This window comes from Quercus suber, unplaced genomic scaffold (genome assembly GCF_002906115.3).
Source record: "Quercus suber isolate HL8 unplaced genomic scaffold, Cork oak 2.0 scaffold_85, whole genome shotgun sequence".
Lineage (NCBI taxonomy): Eukaryota > Viridiplantae > Streptophyta > Magnoliopsida > Fagales > Fagaceae > Quercus > Quercus suber.
Genome location: NW_027069550.1, coordinates 807037 through 830675, shown reverse-complemented (window position 1 = coordinate 830675; position 23639 = coordinate 807037). Strand labels below are relative to the sequence as shown.

Sequence of the window (23639 nt, the reverse complement as noted above, 5' to 3'; positions counted from 1 at the left end):
CAATAATAAATTTAGCATCTTACTCTACCACAACAGCATTAAAGTTTCAGTTTATGCAGAGTAAGAGCCCATCCGAAGGGCTCAAAACACAGCTAAATTCACATGTAAATTAATAAAAGGTCTCGCCTCTACTTGTCCTATTTGATAAGGTCATAACTCCGAGTTGCAGAAAGTGGATGAGTTCATGCTCATCGCTATTATATCATTTTGGAGGTACCCCCAACTTATTCGTTAGGTCCTGCAGGTAGGGCTGTCCAATGACTCGGGCCAACTGATCCGCCTGCCCAAACCGAAGGTCCACGGGCGACTTCGAAATCAGTCAGCGGTCGATCATGTGTTGGCAATAGAAATAATAGAATAATTTGGTTTGGATTCGGGTTTACAAAAATTTCACCTGAATAACCCGAACCAATCGAATTATTTATGCAAACTTACAAAAAAAAGATGATTTGACATGCCTAGATTGCCAACCTATGCATTTTGGTATCAGATTGAGAGAGGAGAAATGTGTATGAGTGTATAATCCCATCAGACATCAGTAAACAAAAGTTACTTTTTCCACACAAATTCCCAATATACCAATCAACCGTTAAACTCAAATTAAAATTTAAAATCAACGGTGTTGATGAGAGTGGAAGCTGAGCACTCGGTGATTTAACTGATTGCAGTGGCACAATTACCCAATTTCAAATCAACAGTTATAATACAAAATCAAAACTTAATCTAACGGTGAGAATTACATGTCAAAGATCTGATATCTCACCATCTCTAACAAGTCTCTTCACTTTAGAGTTCAGATTGCAAAATTCATGGGTCATGGCTTTACCTGCACGCTTTCTCCCCTCTTCACCCTTCCTCATCTCTTTACTTCTTCACTTTAAAGCTTTAAGCTTTGATCAATCTCAAACTTTCAAAGTCTCAGTTCTCTATTTGGCTCTCTCAAACTTTCTCAAACCCTCACTTCTATATTTGGTTGGATCTTCAACTCTTTCTAACCCGATTCTCCACATCCAAACCCTAGCTGCCTCCAATGCCATAGTCCACTCCTTTCTCCGCCTCCAGTGCCTAGTCGTTGTCGTTGCTTTCCAATCAATTCACCCTCCACAGCTAACGCCGGTGTGTTGTCCTTACCCATAAGTAATTGTGCTCTGCTTCTCATCTTTCTTTTGTTGTTAGTCTCATTGGTTAAAGCAAATACACCCAAAAATTTATAATATGAAACCCTAACTAAAAAGCCCCTTGAAACCCTAACTATTTTACTTTTTTTTTTTTTTTTTAAACTGATGCTTGGGTAGCAGTAGAAGCTTCAACTTGGGTGGGAATAGCACCATCATCTTGTGTAGCAGCTCGTGTTTGGACAAAGGGTTCATTAGTGGAGGTTTCCATGACCACACAAACCACAAAGGAAAAATAGTATTATACTTATGCAAAAAATAAATTATTGTAGAAATACGTGTTGTGTTGTTTAAACAACGACAACTTGTGTGAACATTTCTTGGTTCTATTCATCTTCAAAGTTCAACCAAGAAAAAAATAATTTGATTAGGAATTCTAGATTTCAACCAAGACCAATGAAGCACAAAACCCTCTTTTCTTATCCCTCTTAAGTCCTTAACTCCAATTTTCTTCATCCACATAATTACAACTTGTTTTATTTTATCTTAGTATTTTTATTTTCTATAATTAATCAAGAACTATGTTACAACTCATAAAAACCATTGGACCACAACCCTAACTAAACTGGGTTGGCTAAATGAATTCCCAACCCCACTTCCTAGGTTTTTTTTTTTTTTTTTTTTTTGATGGGCTACTTCCTAGTTTTCTTAATCACTATTTTCCTACAAATGACTTCCACATAACATTCACAATCAGAAAAACCATGTTAGGTTCTAAAGATTTAGGAATCTATGTATTTAGAACTCTAATGTGTAATGTTGGCAAACCATTATCAAAACAATATGTTTAGTCTTGTTTAGGCTTGCTCAAAGTTGTGTCTTTCATGTAAAGTTGGAATCGAGAGGCTGCAGATGCATTGGTGCATTTCGGCCTGGCTCAATCGATCGAAAGAAAGGCTTGATCGATCAAATTTCGGACAGAATGTTTTTCTGCAGAATTTTTCAACTCAGCCCTAACTCATTAAACGTTTTAGGTTTTCTATTTTTACCTTAGGTATATAAAGAAAAACCCTAGCCACGTTTTTAGAGTCGCTTCTGTTGTATTGTTGCTCATACTTTTCTGTTTTGTGTAAATCTCTTGTGAGATCTAGCGGAACTTTTCTTTACACAAAGCTTAGGGTTTTCAAGGTAGAGATAGTATCAACATCTTGATGATCAACTCGGTTACTGCCATTGGAGCTTAAAGAATAACAAGCGTGGGTGCTTGTAGCTGATTGGAGAATCCAAGAAAGAAGGAGTCCGTGGATTTGGAGCTTGCACGTGGTCGTGTCAGTAAGTTCTACTGGTGGGTAGCATTAGGAAGTCAAGCGGGGATCTTGTAAGTCCTTTTGTATGAACTTCGATTCTTTCGCACAGTGGATTCAAGTTTACCTTAAGAATAGCTAGGTCAAATCCTCTCCAAATTTTTACCGTGTGGTTTCCTGGGTGATCATATCATTGAGTTATTTATTATTCCGCTGCTTTATATTGTTGATATGATTGTATGTTTGTGATAACCTAGAATCGCTTAAATTGACTAAGTTAATCACTTGGCTAATTTACTAGGTTAATCTGGTTGGTTTAAGGGGTCTAAAACCGTTCAAACCAAATCAGTTAAAATGACATAAAATGATAATCAACATAAACACACTTTAGTTTGAGGGGCAAGCAACATAAACACACTCCATGTGATAATCATGACCAACAACTATGGGGACAGAGACAGGGTAGAGAGATTCTTATATACACAAATTAGATGTCAATATTAAAGATGATTCGACAATATTAAATTTCAGTTGTCAATATTAAATTTTAGGAGAAGTCCTTGACAGTTTCTATAACATAGTGTCAACAGCCATGTAATTGAAAGGGATATAAGGGAAAGGGATAATTACAAATTACCCATATGTGGTTTAGTCCAAATTTAATTTACCCACCCATGGTTTTATTTTTGACACTTTACCCATCCGTGGTTCATTCCATCTATGCTCCATAACCCACCTCAAATTTTTCCGTTACTCTAACACTTTCATAAAAAAATCAAACAAGAAATCAGATCAAACACTTCTCTTCCACAACAAAACATGAATAACATAAAGAAGTTTCACTTCAATTTTTGGTGTGGTGGTTGAAAAGGTTGATGATGATTTAGATCTGTGAAAGACTTGTAAACTATTTGATTCTTTGCCTATGAATGAATGTTTGACATGAGAGTTTTGTGTTAGGGATGGTAGATGTCTATTATTCATTGAATTACTGTTAAGGGGATAGAAAAGATTGAGAAAGAAATTTGTGGTGTGTTTGATTTGGTTTTAATTTTTGGTTTCAGTGACTGTGGCTTTATTTTCAAAATTTATGGATTTAATTTTTGGTTTTTGTTCAAGATTTATGGGTTTAGCTTTTGGTTTGGGTTTATCTTCAAAAATTTTGGGTTTAGCTTTTGGTTTCTAAAATCTGGGTTTAGCTTTTAGTTTCTAAATAAATTGGTATGGGCTAGAGAAATATTGGCAAGTCTTCTAGGTTGTAAGATAGGATATGTTTCTGTCAAATTAATTTTGTGGATACGGCTTGGATCTTTATCTTCGTAATTTGGAAATTGGTGATTGAACAGATGTGGACGTTGAGGTTCGAAAAATTTGTATTTGTCAAGAGGGGCGCATGATTCCTCTTTAGGGAAACCTACTTTTCTTCTATCTTTGATATGTTGATCCATGTGGCTCATATGTGGCTCATCATCAACCTTATCAACCACCACACCAAAAAATTGAAGTGAAACTTCTTTATGTTATTCATGTTTTGTTGTGGGAGAGGAGAGTTTGATCTGATTTCTTGTTTGATTTTTTGATGAAAGGTGTTAGAGTAATGGAAAAATTAGTGGTGGGTTACAAAGCATAGACGGAATGAACCATGGGTGGGTAAAGTGTAAAAAATAAAACCAAGGGTGGATAAGTTAAATTTGGGCTAAACCAGAAATGGGTAATCTGTAATTATCCCTAAGAGAATAGATACATGAGCATTAAGGAATGAAAATTTCAAGGTCTAGGGTTTTACTTAATTTCTTTTTACTTTCACTGAGAGCCAGAGAGATTAAAAGAGTTAGAATTTCCATTGTGTTTTCCCTATATCATTTTAAAGGCTTCCATCATATTAGAATTAATAACAGTAGAATTTTACTCTCAATAAATCATATTTACCAGTAAACATTATCATCTAGAACTGCAATGCTCTGTAAAAACAAAGCATCAAGTAGTGATTCAATTCAAAAATCAAATGAAACCACTAATAAGATGCTTATGAAGGGAACTTGAGTAGTAAATCAATTGCAGTATGAACGCCATTCAAGTCAATCCAAGAAGGAAAAGACAATTAGTAAAAAGAAACAATCACCAAAATCACTACATATTATTTATTTATTTATTTATTTTTACTAAACACAAAGGAAAGCAAAAACCATACCCTAAAGAAAACCGTGGGTGTATGGGTTTCAAACTTGAAGGCAAAAAATGCTACTTGGAGTCAACTCTCAATCTTGTATAAAATTAAACAAGATCAAAATTGATTAAAAAAAAGAACAAAGAACCAAAGTAAAATAGTTAGGGTTTCAAGGTTTTTTTTAGTTAGGGTTTCATATTATAAATCTTTAGGTTTATTTGATTTAACGAACAAGACTAACTACAAAAGAAAGATGAGAAACATAGAACAATTACCTATGGGGTGAAGACAAACACCGGCGGTAGCTACACTGTGGAGGGTAAATAGGATCAAAATTGATTATATANTTAAAAAGTATTCACAAACGACGTGAGGCTATCAATAATATTGATGTTGGTTGTAACTTGTAGTGTAGTGGTAATGGGGCATGCATTTAGTGAGCCATGTGTCTTTGGATAGCAATGAGATTACAAATGAGAGATGTTGGACATTGGTGACACTAACAAAATTAAGAAACTATAGTTGTCATGAGTACACTTCAAAAAACAATCTCCTCAGAAACAAATACACATGATGATATGTAGGATCATTAATGAATAAGAATATATTGAAAGTAGCTATGGAAAGATAGGTTGGGGGAGGAAGTTTATACATGCACAAACAAAACCCAGGCAATTCTCGGTTTAGAATGGATGAGTAAGCGTGAGAGAAAGTGTGTGAGAGCAGTGCCGGCCCTAGGCCTAGGCCAACTAGGCCATTGCCTAGGGACCCCTTACTAGAGAAGGCCCTAGATTTTGGGGCAAATTTATTTATTTATTTTTTATAAATAAATATTTTTGGGAGATATTAAAACATTTTAGTTTATATTTTTTTTCACTATTAAGAAGGTTGAAGAATTAAGTAATGTTAGAAATAGAGATAAGACAAATTTAAATAAATAAGTCTTCTAAATAGACATGTTTGCGAAACTCTCTTCTAGTGACTTAAATCTCGGCCATTGCCCCCCACACCCCACAAGAACTTATAAGACTTGTAGAGTAATCACTGCACTAAGAGTGCATGATGGTCTCCATAACTTTTATAATTTGATGTGACAATGAATATGATAGGTAGATTTTAACAAACTATTAAATGCATTTTTGAATGAATATTTGTGATTGGTGATATATCTTTGTAATTCTCATGTTGTAAATTTTATAATATTTCTAGTATTTTTGTAAGCCTCATGTCATTGATCACATTTATTGCAACACCAATTTGCAGTAAAATTTATTATAATTTTAGCATTTTCTCAAAAAAAAAATCATTTTAAAGATAAAAAGAATGGATTTAAAAAAAATTTATTATATAAAATGCTAGTTAAATATTATTTAAGTGATAACATAAATGTCCCATTTAAAAATTTCGCCTTAGGCCTCCGAAATGTTTGGGCCGGCCTTGTGTGAGAGAGGAGTGTTTGATCTGATTTCTTGTTAAATTTTTGGACGAAATGTGTTAGAGTAACAAAATATTTAGTGGTGGGCTACAAAGCATAGACAGAATGAACCACGAATAAGTAAAGTGTCACAAGTGAAATTACAAGTGGATAAGATAAATTTGAGGCAAACCTTAGTTTTAAATTTCAACCTAAAAGTTGGTTGTGAAATCATTTATCAATGCTACTGTAATCGTACAATAATATTAATGTTGGTCATAGATATTGTTAAAAAGTATTCATAAACGACGTGAGGCTATCAATAATATTAATGTTGGTTGTAACTCGTGGTGTAGTGGTAATGTGGCATGCATTTAGTGAGCCATGTGTCTTTAGATAGCAATGAGATTACAAATGTGAGATGTTGGACATTGGTGACACTAGCAAAATTAAGAAACTTTAGTTGTCATGAGTACACTTCAGAAACAATCTCCCCAGAAACAAATACACATGATGATATGTAGGATCATTAATGAATAAGAATATATTGGAAGTAGCTATGTAAAGATAGGTTGGGAGAGGAAGTTTATACATGTGGAAAGGCAAGCCGTGGAAGGACATCTTCATATTTAATGCAGTAGACATATAGGGTACGTTTGGATAGCACTTATTGTTGCTGAAAGTTGATAAAAACTGATTGTTGCTGAAAACACTGTAGCAAAATAATTTTTAAATGTGTGAATAGTGTTGTGGGACCCACTTTTAATATTAAAAATGACGTGAACAGTGCGTGAACAGTTCACGCACAGTACACGCACAGTACTTTTGTCCCCAAAGTCAACAAATGCGGAAGAAAAAAAAAAAAAAAAGAGAAAACGCGAGAACAGAAACGTGCCGCAGCTTAACGCTGTATCCAAACCCAGTCTTAGTGAATGTTTGGATGCAGTTGAAGCTGTATCTAGCGTTTGTTAGTGAGTCCCGTGTACTGTTCACGATCCCGCCTATTTAAAACACGTTTCTTCAAAAAAAAAAAAAACACGTGGGAATGCAGGGGTGGGACATTGCCTCTAGCTATTTAAGTTGGTTACATTCAAGGAGAGATCACAAAGCAGTTTGGTGATGGTCTTCGGGTTTCATTTTTCGTTTTTGCAACACATATTCTAACTTCGTCGACCATGGGAAGTTTCTCTTTAGTTTCGGCTGCAGCTAGAAGGTACGAAAAATTTTAGCTATCTAGCTTGCCTCTATATGTTTAATTTATTAAAGAACAGCAATATTTTATGAAAATAAATCCGAAATTTCCCTCTCTCAGAGTAAATAATTTTTTTATTTTTTTGTTAGACACTGCATGCATTACCTTGTGGCCGTAACAAATATCTTACGCAGATGTGCCATCTAATTAATGTTGACTAAATTTGAGAGATAATATCATGCAAATATGTCACAGGCTAGAAGGAAAAGTGGCACTAATCACTGGTGGGGCTAGCGGCATTGGTGAGTCCACTGTAAGAATCTTCTCCAAACATGGAGCTAAAGTTGTAATCGCAGACATTCAAGACGAGTTGGGTCACTGTATATGCAAAGAACTAAATCCTCAATCCTCATCCTCTGTCCATTGTGATGTTACTAAGGAAACGGAAGTAGAAAATGCTGTTAACCATGCTGTTTCCAAGTACGGTAAGCTAGACATTATGTTCAATAATGCTGGTACAGCTGGAGCAGCCAAACTCAACATCCTTGACACCACCAAGGCTGAATTTGAGCAAGTGGTTAGTGTCAACCTCTTAGGTGCTTTCCTTGGCACAAAACATGCAGCCCGTGTGATGATCCCAGCTCGAAAAGGCAGTATAATCACAACTGCTAGCACATCCTCAATCATAGGAGGAGGTGCAACGCATGGCTACACAAGCTCAAAACATGGTGTGGTTGGATTAATGAGAAATACAGCAGTGGAGCTTGGACAGTTTGGCATTCGTGTGAATTGTGTGTCACCGTATGCGATTGCTACGCCGTTATTAAAGGATTTCTTAAAGCAGCTGGATACTAATAAAATTTCCAATGTTTTTTCAAGCTTAAAGGGTGAGGTTCTCAAGCCAGAGGATGTGGCTGAGGCTGCTCTCTATTTGGGAAGTGATGAGTCAAAATATGTGAGTGGACATAATCTTGTGATAGACGGAGGTTTCACCATTCTAAATACAGGCTTTTGTTTATTTCCACAATCTTAAGATATGAGTGGACATTCCAATCCAAGGAACAGCCTTTTGTTTGTTTGAACAATTCTTGACATGAATAATGGATGAGCAGCAAGTTCATGGTCCATGATAAATGAGTTTTATATGAATTTTTGAAATGATTTAATTTTCCCAATTTGACAATGAATTTAAAATTTTGCTTATGGCCTTCGACTAAGTGACACCTTAAGTAGCTATATTCTATGGTCCATAGTTGTTAATATTGTACATACATAATACATATTGTATTGTATTCAAAAAGTTATGTATCGTATGGACGAATTGTGAATAGTTATGAATTGTACGATACAATAATGTCGTATGAATTATATCATATTTAGTTTATATAAAATTTTGAGCCGATCTAGATTTATCTTCCATTTCAATGTTATGGCTACTAATATTGTAAACACACATGGCCAAGGGCTGCCACGTGGTTCAATGTATGTGTAATGCAAACTCCTCATATAAAAGAAGGGAATTTTTTTTCTAAATAACAACAAATATTAAAAAATTTAGTTAGGTGTCACGTTTTAAAAGAATGTAGAAAACTAGCATCTCGAGTGTCTAAAACTCGAGTTCCAAGATAAAAATCGAGTTTTTAAGTCTCGATTTGTAAGCGGATAAGTGTGATGTGGAAAAAATCGACGTGGAAATCGAGTTTTAAAGACTCGAGTTCCATAAACGCTGTTATAGAGCTTAAAAACATCACTATAGGGCTTAAAAATGGAGTAATAAAATTTTTTTTGCAAGAAAACGCCGCTATAGGGCTTAAAAACGTTACTATAGGTCTTAAAAACGCCACTATAGGGCTCCCTGAACCTGGTATTAACACTTATAAAAAAAATTTTGCAGGAAAACGCCGCTATAGGGCTTTAAAACATCACCATAGGACTTAAAAACGCCACTATAGGAGCGATCAAAATAAATTTTTTTTTGCATGGAACTCAATTTTCAAAAACTCGAGATCCATGTGACATTTTCAGTCCAACAACACTCGCAAAGCGAGTCTCTAAGACTCGAGTTTTAATATGAATCTCGAGATGTTATTTTTCTCAATTCTTCGTTATTTTGTCTAACTTATTATATACTTATCCTTTACGTTGTTAGTCTGCCCATTCCCCCAAAAGAAGGATAATGCCAAAATGGTGGCAAACTACGTAGATAATAAATGCAACTGGCCATTTCTCATCTTCCTCTAAATGGGTTACAAAAGTATTTTCAACGCAAAATGCAATTTATGAAAGTTTGGGATTAAAAAAATGTAATTTTGTGAAAGTTTGAGGGCCAAAATGTAAATTTGAAAAAGTTTTGTGGCATTCTTGTAATTTTGAAAAGTTTTGTCAAAGTTGTAATTTGAGAAAAGTTTGTGTGAATGTGCTGGCTGTTTGCTTTTGTTTTGATTTTGGATTGGGCTGTGAATGGTTTAATTTGGATTAAGTTTGGGCTTAATTTTAGTTAAAAATCCGATCGAATTGGCTGATTCAACAGGAATTAGCATCAATTTGGTTCGGTTATGCTTAAAAATTGAAAAATTACATACAAAGTAGAAATTAAAAAAAAAAAAAAAACCAAAAACTGGTACTGTTGGACCAGTTTTGGAACGGTCCAGTTAAATGTAAAGAAAACAAAGTGTTTTCTCAACCAAAAAAAAAAAAAATCAAATATATTATTAAAAAAAAAAACACACATGTTTGCAGAGAAGTAGAAGTAAAGATTACTTTTACCTAGTCGTTTTCAACTTCACTAATTCTTCAAATTTTTAGGAGAGAGAGTGTCCGAGAGATGGAGAAGAAGAAGAATAATCGGAATTTAAGAGAAAATAAATAGAAAGCTTAAAGAAGTGCGGCCAGACTCGTTGGGTCATTCGGGAAAAGAAAAAGAAGTGGTGTCGGTGACCTGGGTGGAGTATGTAATGAGTGAAGACTTTCGACGTGAGGGTTTTAGAATAATACTTCTTTTTTTTTTTGGAGAAGAGGTTTAAACTAATGCTTTTTTTTTTTTTTTTCGTCGTCTCTTTCTATTCCTATAAGGCTATATAGTAATATAACACGACATTTGGCATAAATATAATAGTTGCTTAATTTTTTAATACATAATATTACCTATATAATTATAAATAACCAACCAATTATGGATTATATATTATCTTAAAATAATAATATATTATATAATTGATAAATTTACTATAGTAGCTAATATATAAATATAATAATAAATGAACTTTAGTATAACTTTGATATTATGTGTTGTGAATTATTTTTAAAAATTTTAAACTAAATATTACTGGTTATAAAATTATTATATATGTGTGAGTGTGTGTGGTGGGAGAGGTGGTCAAAAACACTGAAAATGAAGAACAAACTCAGTGTATTTAATTGACACAACTAATTTGTAAGGAACAAAAGAGTAACCCACAATAGGAAGACCAAAAACTAAAAAACAAGATGAATTGATTGGCTATGTTTCACTAAAAATGGCTTTTGCTGAGTTGTAAAATAGTTGTTGGACTATTACAAAGCTCTCTATTTTTCTCTCTCTTTTCTCTAAAATACCAAGTCCCTTTCCCTCATGGAAAGGTCCACCTTTTTGTCTCCTCAACTCATTCCTTTCCAGCTGTGCATTATCTTGCTAGATGTTAGGGGATGTTTGTCTCATCGGACACTTTCCCCCTACTTTTTAATTGTGAAGGAAGACTTTTGGGGTGTTCTTACTGTTCAAGCCAGTCATTCATTATTTAATGCGGTTGACATTAGATAGGAACATCTAATTAATGCGGGGGTGACTATTACTTTTGACTCTGTGCTATCTCTTCCAAGTCCTTGACGAGAATTCTGGGAGAAGCTCTGATCCCCGGCTTTGCTATTGACACTTTCCTTAACAAGTGATTCTCAGCTAACCTCGGTAGGCAACTTGAGTCACTCTGCAACCCTCCTCGATCCTCGAGTCTATGATGTTAGGATATGGGCCAAGCCCAAACCTTCTGTGTTGCTGCTTTGATAGGCCTTCCTCAACCTAGAATCCATCTAGTGGAGACATCCCTCTACAACATATACATATAAATATAAATATATATATATATATAATATAATGTTTTCATAATTTAAAATTATTAATTAAAATAGTTATAACATCATCAGTTCAACCATCAGTCTGACCCTAATTGAACTAGAAAACCAATAACAAGTCCCTTTTTTGTTCTTTGATCAGTATGATTTTTAAAACCATGAAGAAAAGTAACCACTTTAGAGATGTAACTAACCTTGTGAGAGATACAAGTGTTGTTTGTAGAATGTATAACACGTATGAATTGAAAATGGTTGATAGATTTTTGAGGGGAATAAAAGTGAAGAATAAGAAGTAAGGAGACTTTAGTCAATATTAGAGTTGTTTGTAGAATGTATAACATGTATGAATTGAAAATGGTTGATAGAATTTTGAGAGGAATAAAAGTGAAGAAAAAGAAGTAAGGAGACTTTAGTCAATATTAGTACTGTTTAAATAGGATGCAAGTTCTTCTGCATATAAGTTAAATTCTTATATTTTGAACCACATAACTAGATATGCCGATTGACTAAATACAACACAACAAATATCAAGATGAAACAATACTTTGAAATAAACAAGTTAGTAAAATGTACACAAAGATTCACTTTTACTTTATATATATATATATATATATATATATAGTGTACAGGCAAATCATACACATGCAAAGAATCTATGTTTTTTCACATTGTGCAGACAAATCATGCACATGCATAATCCTTTTTTTTTTTTCTTTTTTTTTTTATAAATTGTTTACATTGTATGAGCAAATCAATCATCTTTTTCATCCTAGTGTTGGCCAGAATCACCATTTTCTCTCTCTCCTATTTAGGCAACTCAATTGCCACAATACCATTTTTTTCTCTCTCCTATTTCGGCAACTTTACACGATTACCTCTCTCTCTTATTTCGGCAACCAAATTGCCACAATTACTAAATTTTTTTACCATTTTTTTCTCATACCTTTTTACTTTTTATTTTTTATTTTTTTTTTATCTCTCCTCTCTCCTATTTTCAACACCTTTGCCCTTTTAATTTTTTCTCTCTCGTTCTCCTATTTCAGCAACACAATTTCCACAATTACTTTTTTTTTTTCTTCCCACCACCTATTTTGGCAACTCAATTGACACTATTATAATTTTTTCTCTCTCCTATTTCAGCAACTCAATGGCCACAATACCAATTTTCTCTCTCCTATTTCGGCAACTTTATAGTTACCTTTTTTTTTTTTTTTTTTTTTTTTTTTTCAAATCATGCACATGTAGAATCCTTTTTTTTTTTTTTTTAATAAATTTTTTACATTGTATGAGTAAATCAATCATCTTTTTCATCCTAGTGTTGGCCAGAATCACCATTTTCTCTCTCTCCTATTTAGGCAACTCAATTGCCACAATACCATTTTTTTCTCTCTCCTATTTCGGCAACTTTACACGATTACCTCTCTCTCTTATTTCGGCAACCAAATTGCCACAATTACTAAATTTTTTTACCATTTTTTTCTCATACCTTTTTATTTTTTATTTTTTATTTTTTATCTCTCCTCTCTCCTATTTTCAACACCTTTGCCCTTTTAATTTTTTCTCTCTAGTTCTCCTATTTCAGCAACACAATTTCCACAATTACTTTTTTTTTCTTCCCACCACCTATTTTGGCAACTCAATTGACACTATTATAATTTTTTCTCTCTCCTATTTCAGCAACTCAATGGCCACAATACCAATTTTCTCTCTCCTATTTCGGCAACTTTATAGTTACCTTCTTTTTTTTTCTCTCCTATTTTGGCAACAAAATTGCCACAATTACTAAGGGTATGTTTGGTAATTTCTTTTTCTTCTTATTTTCTGTTTCCAAAAATAATTTTCTATTTTTGAGACAAAAAAATTTTTTGGCAACCCAAAATGGACAGAAAACAAAAACTGTTCTCAAAACTCAATTTGTAAAGGAAGCTGAGCATGCAAAATGCTATTTTCAATTTCTAATTTTCAAAAGTCAATGAAAATACGCATTTAATTTAATAAATCTATCTCATTTAATGGGTTAGCATTAAAGTTCAAATCCTAATAGCAACATATTTTAGTATTTTTTTTTTCTTCAAAAAAACTATCTTTTTAATTTCAATTAACCAAAAATGTTTTTGATATTAAAAATACAAGAATTTTTTTTTTCTTTATATTCCCAAAAACAAGTTTTTGAAAATAAAAAACAAAAATTTTACCAAACATAACCTAATTTTTTTCTCATACTTTTTTTTTTTTTTATCTCTCCTCTCTCCTATTTTCAACTCCTTTTGCCCTTTTAATTTTTTTTTCCCTATGCGGCTATATTTTGAGGGTCATGTGTATTCTATGGGACATCCCAATGAAACTTATTCAAGTTTTTTTTAATAAATTTTTATTATATTATACCTTTTAATATGTTCAATGTTTATACTTTATATTGACAGTAGGAAACACTTATTTAATAATAGAACATTCCTAATATACACAATTTTATTGTTGCCTAAAAATCCTTCAAAAAGTCTATTTCCTTCTCAGCTTATTTTTTTGCCTTTAAATCTCATACTACCCATGCATTAATGTTGTTGTTTTTGTGTTTTTTTTTTTTTTTTTTTTTTTTTTGGTGTGTTTTTGTGTTTTTATTTAATTGACAGTACCAATGCCGATAATTTCATCTTTCTTCCAACACTAATTTTGATTTCACAATTATTTTCCTCTCTACTCATTTTTTTTTTTCTTAATAAAATGATGTATATGTGAGAAGCCAACTTCACTCTTCCTCTAGTCTTCACACCAATCTTATATTTCAGGTGTGACTTACCTCCAATACTTTTTTAATTAGAATCTTCTTTTGTTTTAATGAGAGACTGTCACGTTACCTACTAACTAAATAAAATGTGGAGATTTCACACTACCACTTACTATTGTATATTTAAAATAAAAGGTCATGTCTAGTTAAAAATGTCTTGGAGGTGAGCCAAACCTGTTGTGCTAAAAGCCGACTAACCAAGTTTAGAGTTAAGAGGATTTATAAATGCATTGCATTCATTAATTATAAAATAAAATTATGAACTTAAACACACCACTTTATTATTTGAAAAAAAAAGGTTTACATTCATAGGCATGTCTTAAATATTCGATCCAATTTACAACGACTACTCATCAGTCTGATATATAGTGCTCATAGTTTAATACATTGTTGCGCTTGCGAGTTGAGAGTTCTCTCGCTTATGTCAGAATTTCTCTCGTTTTCATAGTAATCAAGAAAAGAATGTAAAAGCCAATTGCCACTTGCTCTTGCCATGGTAAGATGTGAATAAGAGTGGTGATAGATGGCATGAATATATTTATTGTGGGCACTCTTGTGTATTGCATTTAACAATAAAGTTTCTCTCCAAACTAGTTTGGAGAGAAACCCTTCAAACTCCTTATATATTATTATATTGAATGTGAATTTTGAAAATCTAATCATTGGATTGGATATTCTTGTTATATCCTTTATGTTTGAAAATTTTTAAGAAGATTAAAAATCAATTGCTATGTCATCAAATAAATGTTAAAATTTCAAGTTTTTGTGATCTTTGTGATCTAAAATTGTGTATAAAAAACAACGTCCGATTTGAACAAAATTTGATATGCATATTAAGGACATATAGAATATGAAATTTAACAGTCAGATTTTCAAAATTCATACAAAAAAAAGATATATATGAGAAATTTAAAAAGTTTTCCTCCAAACTAATTTGGAAAAAAACTTTGTTCTGCATTTAACTCTTTAGATTCACCCATAACTATCCAATTGCATGTTGTATTGATTTTCGAGGTGAGAATCTTTGCATGCCATCATATTTTGCATTTTTTTTTTTCATGCAAAATCAATGCATAAGTTGTCTAAGATCTTTTTTACAGAGAACCCATTCACAGATTGCTTTATAGGCTATTTGCAATGAAATGAGGTTACAAATGACGAATAACTTCTAGTTTTTGCAATGAAATGAAGTTATAATATGCTAGAGATCTCTGGCCTAATATTTTTTTCACAAATAAGAAACTGTTTCGGTCAAACAAAACTCCCTGACAACAATTTTCTCTCTCTCACTCTCTTTCTCTCAGCAATTTTGGCAATGGTGTATTGCCACATTACAAACAAATTTTTTCTCTTCCCTCCTATTAAGGCACTGGCACTGCCAAAATACAATAAAAAAATTTTCTTTTTTTTCCTTCTCCTCTCCAATTTTGGCACTTTAATTGCTACAATCCAAAATTTTTTCCCTCTCTTCTCTCTTATTTCGGCAATGGTATTGCTATAATTCAAATTTCTCTCATTTCTTCCATTTTAGCAGTGGTATAGCCACCATTCAAATTTTTCTCTTTCCTTTTTTAGTCAGTTTGGCAGTCTAGCATGGGCACAAAAATTGGGCGGCAGCAATTTTGGCAATGATTTTGTTAAAATTGCTTTTTCTCTCTCTTTGCTCACATCATTTCTCACTTCTCTCTTCTACTTTTTCTCATAATTTCGGAAACACCATTACTGAAATTCACCTCTCCTCATGCAGCTAAATAATTTAAACAGTACACATATCATAGATAAACTCCAATAGAAAGAAGAAGAAGAATAACCCCTCCCCCCCCTTTTTCTTAGCAGAATTGTAAGTTGTATCATAATAATCATAGAAATGATCAGCAAGACAATTCAATAGATAAGAGCGACAATTATACTCATCTTTTGTATACTTATCTATTTTTTCTTGATGGAGAATATATTCTTCATCACTCATCTCATCGGTAGAAACTTTTGATGGATTCTTGTCAGTAAGGATGTAGGAGACTTTGAGAAGACTCAAGTAAAAGAGGACCTTTCCTTTCCACCTCTTGAAGTGGGCTCCCTTAAAGCGAAAGGGCTTGTTAAGATCTCCAACAGGCTCATTTGGTTTCTCTTGTGAAAAATTACACAACGCTATTTGGACTGAGGCGCGGCACTCGCTCTCTTTAAGAAGATTCAAGCCCTTGGTTGGCTAAACTTTGTAACCGGTGCAGACTTTCCCTCCACTCTTCACCTCCCCCTTGCGCACGTATCTAGCCCAATATCTGAGTCAATACATTTTAGCCCATTAATCACCACAATTAAAAAGAATAAAAAAGTCTCTCTCCTTTTCAATGTGGGATTAAACATTCACACTAACTCCTCATCTTCCATATTTACTCCCACATCTTTACATTTATGTTATTACATTTATTCATTTTATTTATTTAATATTAAAAATGCTCCAACAGAATACATAAAGCACTTGAAACGATTCGTCCAAATTTACATAGGTAGCCCAGTTTCAGGGTTGAGAAGAGCCTGGCTCTTATCAGAAAACAAAACTGGACCTCTCCCAGGTCTTGTGCAGATGAAATAACTAACATCCCCCCTAAATTTATGGGATGGAATGTTATCTTTTATCTCGGAAGGTGGCGGCAAGGCGTCCACATCCTCTTTCCCCTTAATCCCAGCATCTTGTAGGATTGACTTATCACCAATAATATAACTGAAAGAAAAAAACATGAGTGAAAAAAATGGTCCCTCATGAAACTCACCCTGGGCAGTGTGAAAGAAAAAAAACAAAAGATCTCTAGACATTTGCAAAGAAATTGTTCATAGATTTTTCACCAATTTATCTCCTAGCTGTAAAACACTAAAACCTTAATGCAAATCACCTGTTTAAATCCGTATCTGCATTTGGAGGGAAATGGAAAAGCAGCCTCTGAAGCAAAAGGCTGGCAGCTTTTCTATCACGTGCAATCATCACTGCATTCGGCCCTGCATCAAAAGTATATGCCACCTGTCAGTTCTCTCAATCTTAATTATACATTCAACATAATCAACCTATATTGTTTGGTAACAAAAGGATTAGGCAAGGTACTTGATCATTTACATATTTTACATTCTTATATCACCGATATCAAAATAATCAACATGGTTACTGACAGTAACAGGATGAGCTAGGGCAATCCAACACCAGGTGGCTTGAGTTCAGTGTTTTTTTCATTCAGTCTTAAGTCACATGACATTGTCACACAAAGAACAGTATAACTTAAAATTCTTTGGATTATTGGACATAATGAAGAACGATATAACGCAATCAAGGCTGTAAATCATTTTGACACACATGAAGCAAAGGTCAAATTTGGCGTTGTAAAGTTGATAGGGTTTTCTGGTTCCTTTACTAGAACGCAAACAACAATATCCAAGGCCTGGTGCCTTCAGGAGAAATTGCCATGAAAGTACCAAATTAAAACAATCAATTCATATTTCATTTTTGTCAATATATGAAAAGTAACTTTGAGAGCTGATTTCTTTCTGATTTTTCAGGAAATAGAATGTTCTATTAGTGGTCAACATCCCCACACCCCCCAAAAAAAAATGTGCTAGTTAAGTTGGAACAAATCTTCATGGCCTAAATATGAGTGCGTTCAAGCAATTGTTCTAAATACTATCATTACATTAGGTAAAGAAATCACGCATGCTAATATATTGAATTTCAAAGAAACTTTCATCTATAACTCTTTTTCTTTTTTCTTTTTTTAAATAGTCAAATATAATTCATTAACAAATATACTAAATAATGACTGTTCACAAAGCACTGTGCAAGTGCAAGCTGGGAACCTTGGTTCAATCTGGGTTTTCTTCTTTGGCCCCAAGGGAAGAGGAAAGGGGAAGGTTCAACCTATTTTTAAAGACAAATCATAAAATTAAACAGAAAAGAAATTTGGGTGGGGGTGGGGAAGATCAAACCTGAGGCACTCCTTCAGAACGATTCCACTTTTCAACAACACTAATTATCCTGAAAAATAGTGATTTCATTTCATCAATATTAAATTCAAGGGATTAATGCTGCACTCAACAAAAAAAATATATAGAAATAATCGATGGTATATACCAAAAAATTTAAAGCAGAACTTGCCTATGGGATGTATCATTCATGTAGAATATTGGGGGAGATGTGTCCAGGCAAACGGCATGAAACTGGTTACTATCAGAGCAAGTCAGTTGTGCAAAAGATGCAAAATCACGATTTTTTATGGCTTCTTCCATTTGTACTATGCGTTTGGGTACGACTTCCTGTTACAATGCCAAAAGTGGAACTCAGAAAACTGAATAGACAATGGAACTTAAAAGAAAAGGCCTTGAGAGAAAGAGGGGAGGGGGAGGAAGGCAGAAAATGTGATTAAATTCAAAATCAAAGAAAAACTTTTCTGAAAAATGACCATGCAAGTTTTAATATATTACTATATCCAATATTCTATACTAATTTATACAGCAAAACTTGAGTCAACTCTTAAATTTCTCTCTTGGTTTCTTCTATACGACAAACCAAATCTAATTTTCACCTTCAAGTATTTCAGGGTATAAAAGTAATTTTAGCCATGATTTTTTGCTGTCTTTCTCTCTCAAAATTTTCTGCTCTCTCTCCTAGCTTTTTCCTATCTTTTCTCCTTTCAAGTAATCCAATTTATCTCAACCATCAAATCCATAATCAATAGAAAATATATTAAAAAGAGAGAGCCATGTACCATGTGTGAAGCCCCTGCTAGTTTCATGAAATGACTCTTAACACTATGTTAAACCCACAAATTTTCTATTTCTGAAAACAGTGACCTTTTAAAAGAGAGGAGGAAAGATATACAAAAACTACCTTTGCTCTATGCTTTAATAGCAAACTTGTTTCGACAGTTTCACGCATTCCACTGGTGCTACTTGTTTCCTTCTGCCTTGAACTTACCTAAAATCAAGACCGAAAAATGATTGTCTCTTGTAGAAAAAATACAAGCTAGTAGGCAATAAAACAAGATATGGATTTGACATATACTGCCCAATAAAAAGTCACACCAAATATTTGACATTGATTGGAGACACATTTGAGATAGTAGTGTTCCTATTTGAAAATCAATAGAATGATCATGGAGATTGGCTGATCAGAAAAGTCGACCTTCATCGTATCTAAATACAACAATTCAAAACATACCTAAAGCATCTCATCACAAAACAGGAAAGACATCCAACAGATAATCAACTCAGAGATGAATTTGGCAAGCCAAACTACTGAGAGAACTTTAGAAGAAAAAAAAGTACAGCATAAACTGGAGGAAAAAAGGATCTACTGCCCACGTTTCCAATTTTCTTTCTATTTCTTTTCTTTAGGGTTGCCCCTCTGTATACTTCCCAAATGCTTGGGTTGCACCCCATCCATTTTCTTAAAAAACTTTGATGTATTCACAGAATAGAAGGAAAGAAAAAGATAGACATACCACTGCAATAATAATAACAAGATCATCCCAGTGTTTCTCATCTGCCAGTTGAACTGCAAGACTGTCCCTTCCATCCTCATCCTTAACATATCAAGGTACATAGAATCAGAACTAAACACTCAAAACAATATAATGATTTCTTGACAAGAGGCACGTAAGATGAACATGGGAAAACAGAACTTACTTTTCCCATGATCCACTTGACAAAGCCACCATATAAACTGCGACAAGCGCTGCCTGAACCTTGTCTGTATTAATTTAAATAAAGAAATTTTAAAAATGTGATTGCCAATTACAGCAATAGATGTTGGATCCCTCAATATAAAAGTACAAGACATTTGGTCAAAGCAACCTGGACCCTTTTTTTTTCATAAGTACTAAATTTTATTAGAAATTAATGAACACCAAGTACACAGGAGGTATACTCAATGTAAAGACAGAGAAAATAGCACCTTTAAAATTGATTTGGTAAGTCACACATTCACATTCAACAGGTTTTGAGCCCATGACCTCACCTTACTCTCCACCCATTATCATGGGAGGTGGGAGCTCCATTTGAGCACAAATCTCAATTGGCCTAAAATTGAATATATAACAACAGAGAATGAGATACCTTGCAATAGCAGAAAGCTGGCTTTGATCTTCTTTAGCATTCATTAGCTTTGCAAGTGCAAAAACTGCAAATAGAAAAAAATAATTAATTATAAACATGCTCTAATATGTACTCTTTTGAGGTCATTTAGAATAATAAGGGTTACTATGAGGTCATTTGCAACTAAAAATCAAAAAAGTTGAAGATATTCGTAAATTATAGAATAGCAAAAGATATTCATATCTATTAACACACGCAAAACTAAGATCAAAGATTCAAAAGATATTCTAGCATGTACAAACAAGTTGTTTTGGGGCATATGATAGGGTTTTGCCAACAAAGTTCTAACTTGAATCTTATGGGAAAACGTACAGACTTATGCACAGTTTCAGAATTGGATTTATTTATTCCATTCAAGACTTACGTTGGCCCATTTGAAAAGTAACTGAGAATTACCATAACTTGATGATGCAGGATGTAATTTGGCAGTCTCCAAATTTTGAAAAACAACATCAACCAAGCCTTATCCCAATTTTTTTGGGTTTGTTATGAATCCTCAAGATGCTAGTCAAGGTAAGCCACATGTATTATTTTCTTCCATTCTATTCTATCCAACGTTGTACTCTTTGTTTCTTCTTTGATTGACACGAATTTGTCCTGCCTTTTTGTTCCCTCAGCTTAAATCACTGTTTTCTGAATATGACCAAACAATCTCAAGTGACTTTCCCTCTTTTTTTTTTTCCTCCTCAATAAAGGACACCCCTATCTTTAAGCTAATTTCTTCATTTCAAATCTCATATTTCCCTGTATTTCCACTTATCAATTGTAATATTCTCATTTCAACTACAATCATTTTATGAATATAACAAACCAACATACAGTACTATAGAGCATAACTGGTCTTATAACAGTCTTATAAATTTTTTCCTTTAATTTGGTAGTCTCCAAAAATAAGTTGCAGGAACAAATATGTGAATTCAACTATAGGATAATTAATTAATTGATAGTTCTTCATCTTCTACAAGATACTGTGATTCACTGTTTAATGATGTAATACTAAGCTTTTTTCTTCAGATACATGTTTTTAATACATCCCTTTGTAATTTTTCTTTGGACATAACTTTCAAGAAGTCCATGCAAAACAAGAAGAAACACATAGGTAAAATTTGGAGGCAGGTGAAAAATCTGCCCACTGCCAAAAAATAAGAAGAAAAAAAATTGATGAATCTTTATATTGAACAGTCATGATTGGATAAGAAGAATGGTCATGCATTTTTCAGAATAGACTTCAGCTGGAGATGCAATCAATAGAACAGATCCATTAAAATGTGTATAATCAATAATTTTTAATGAGGCTAGACTTAAGGAATAAACCCATATTGTCCTTCTGATTCTTTTTTTTTTTTTTTTTTTTGGGCCCTAACTCTGTCACTTGGTGCAGTTTTTTTTTTTTTTTTTTTCCAATTTCCCAAACTCACCAAACCCAGTAAAAAAAAAAAGGGTAGATTGGTCAAAAGCTGCAGTTGAGTGGGTCCCCCATGTGTGTTTAATTACAAAAATGTTATTAAGTTATTGAGTTATGGAAATTGAAAACAATCAAAATGTGTTTTCAATTTCCATAACTCATAACTCAAAAATCGGAGAATTGACTAATGGAAATAGAGTTATGGAAACAGAGATATGGTGGTGCCAAATGGGCTTCTAGCTATGGGTCTCATCATTTTTGAGTTATGAGTTATGAGTTATGGAAACAGAGAATTGAGTTATAGAAACAAGCCATCCAAACATCCTCTAAATTGCTCTTTTTTGAATATGACCAAACAATCTCAAGTGACTTTCCCTCTTTTTTTTTTCCCTCAATAAGAGACAGCTATCTTTAAGCTAATTTCTTCATTTTGAATCTCATATTTCCCTGTATTTCCACTTATCAATTGTAATATTCTCATTTCCACTACAATCATTTTATGAATATAACAAACCAACATACAGTACTATAGAGCATAATTAGTCTTATAGCATTCTTATAATTAAATTTTTTCCTTTAACTCGGTAGTCTCCAAAAATAAGTTGCAGGAACAAATATGTGAATTCAACTATAGGATAATTAATTAATGATAGTTCTTCAGCTTCCACAAGATTCCGTGATTCACTGTTTAATGATGTAATACTAAGCTTTTTTCTTCAGATACATGTTTTTATTATATCATTTTGTAATTTTTTGTTGGACATAGCTTTCAAGAAGTCCATGCAAAACAACAAGAAACACATAGGTAAAATTTGGAGGCAGGTGAAAAATCTGCTCACTGCCAAAAAATAAGAAGAAAAAAAATTGATGAATCTTTGAACAGTCATGATTGGATAAGAAGAATGGTCATGCATTTTTCAGAATACACTTCAGCTGGAGATGCGATCAATAGAACGGATCCATTAAAATGTGTATAATCTATAATTTTTAATGGGGCTAGACTTAAGGAATAAACCCATATTGTACTTCTGATTCTTTTTTTTTTTTCTTTTTTTCTTTTTTTATGAATATAACAATAAAGCAGCTCAACACCAAAACCCTCTGATGTTACTAATTTTTTAAAAAGTGAAAACCAACTCAATCATCATTCATATTTCGAGAATAAGCAAGCTGACTGCTCAAATTAATGGAACCTGACCTACTAACATACTGCAAAAAAATAATAACCGACAAGAAAAAAACTAAATAGGGGTAAATAGATCATCTACCACGACAAGCAAACCCAGCAGCCGAAGACGCCAACCCAGCAGCAGTAGGGAAATTGTTGTAGGAAGCAATATGCAAATGCAAATTTTCCCAGTCTTTCTTTGCAATTTTGATACCCTTTTCCTCATCCTCAACATCACAAGCACGACTGCGAATTTCCCTCAGACAGCTTTGGAACCTGCCTCCAGCAAGGGAAATCTCCTACACTAACCAAGAAGAGCAAAAATCACCACAAATTAATTAGAAAAGTAAAAGGATCACAAGAATATTTGATAGCTGAAAAAAAAGAGTTAACTTTTTTGTTTTACGTCTATATATTACTAAAAACTGAAGCGTAACATTTATTGTTGCTACGCTCTAATTGAGACACATTAGCAGCCATATTATTTTTTTTCTCTCTCCTTTTTCTTTATAATTTCTCTTTCTATTTTTAATAAATATAATTAAATTTTGATAATTTTGACAAAACCATTGGTATTATTCATTTGTGCCTCAACCATTAGTTGGCTTAATTGGGTAGTACTATTGTCTAACTGTTAAGTCCAGCTGTAATTCTGTTAGACTACTAATTCTGTTAGACTACTATAGCCAAGTATAAAGGCAGATTTGATTGTAATCATTTGGGAGGATAATAAGAATACAATTGATTAGCTTCTCATTGAGATTCTGATTAGGAGGACGATTCCCTCGAAAGAATCATTGGAGGCCTAGTTCCCTCTAAAGAACTACAATAATTGTGAGATTGTGAG

General features: G+C 33.2%; 2 protein-coding genes across 2 annotated transcripts; one reads left to right on the top strand and one right to left on the bottom strand.

The window, feature by feature from the left end:
* Window positions 1-7124: 7124 nt before the first annotated feature.
* On the top strand, window positions 7125-8317 carry LOC112027638 (borneol dehydrogenase, mitochondrial). The gene is made up of 2 exons (XM_024060298.2): window positions 7125-7213; window positions 7448-8317. Exons 1-2 carry the CDS (start codon window positions 7176-7178, stop codon window positions 8223-8225), a joined length of 816 nt encoding a protein of 271 aa, XP_023916066.1. The 5' UTR covers window positions 7125-7175; the 3' UTR covers window positions 8226-8317.
* An 8130-nt stretch (window positions 8318-16447) lies between these two features.
* On the bottom strand, window positions 16448-23125 carry LOC111994030 (diphosphomevalonate decarboxylase MVD2, peroxisomal). Its single transcript, XM_065774029.1, has 9 exons — window positions 22893-23125; window positions 20181-20244; window positions 19752-19815; window positions 19568-19648; window positions 18955-19041; window positions 18223-18380; window positions 18054-18102; window positions 16976-17100; window positions 16448-16806 (listed from the first exon to the last, which is right to left on the bottom strand). Exons 2-9 carry the CDS (start codon window positions 20222-20224, stop codon window positions 16584-16586), a joined length of 831 nt encoding a protein of 276 aa, XP_065630101.1. The 5' UTR covers window positions 20225-20244; window positions 22893-23125; the 3' UTR covers window positions 16448-16583.
* Window positions 23126-23639: the final 514 nt, after the last annotated feature.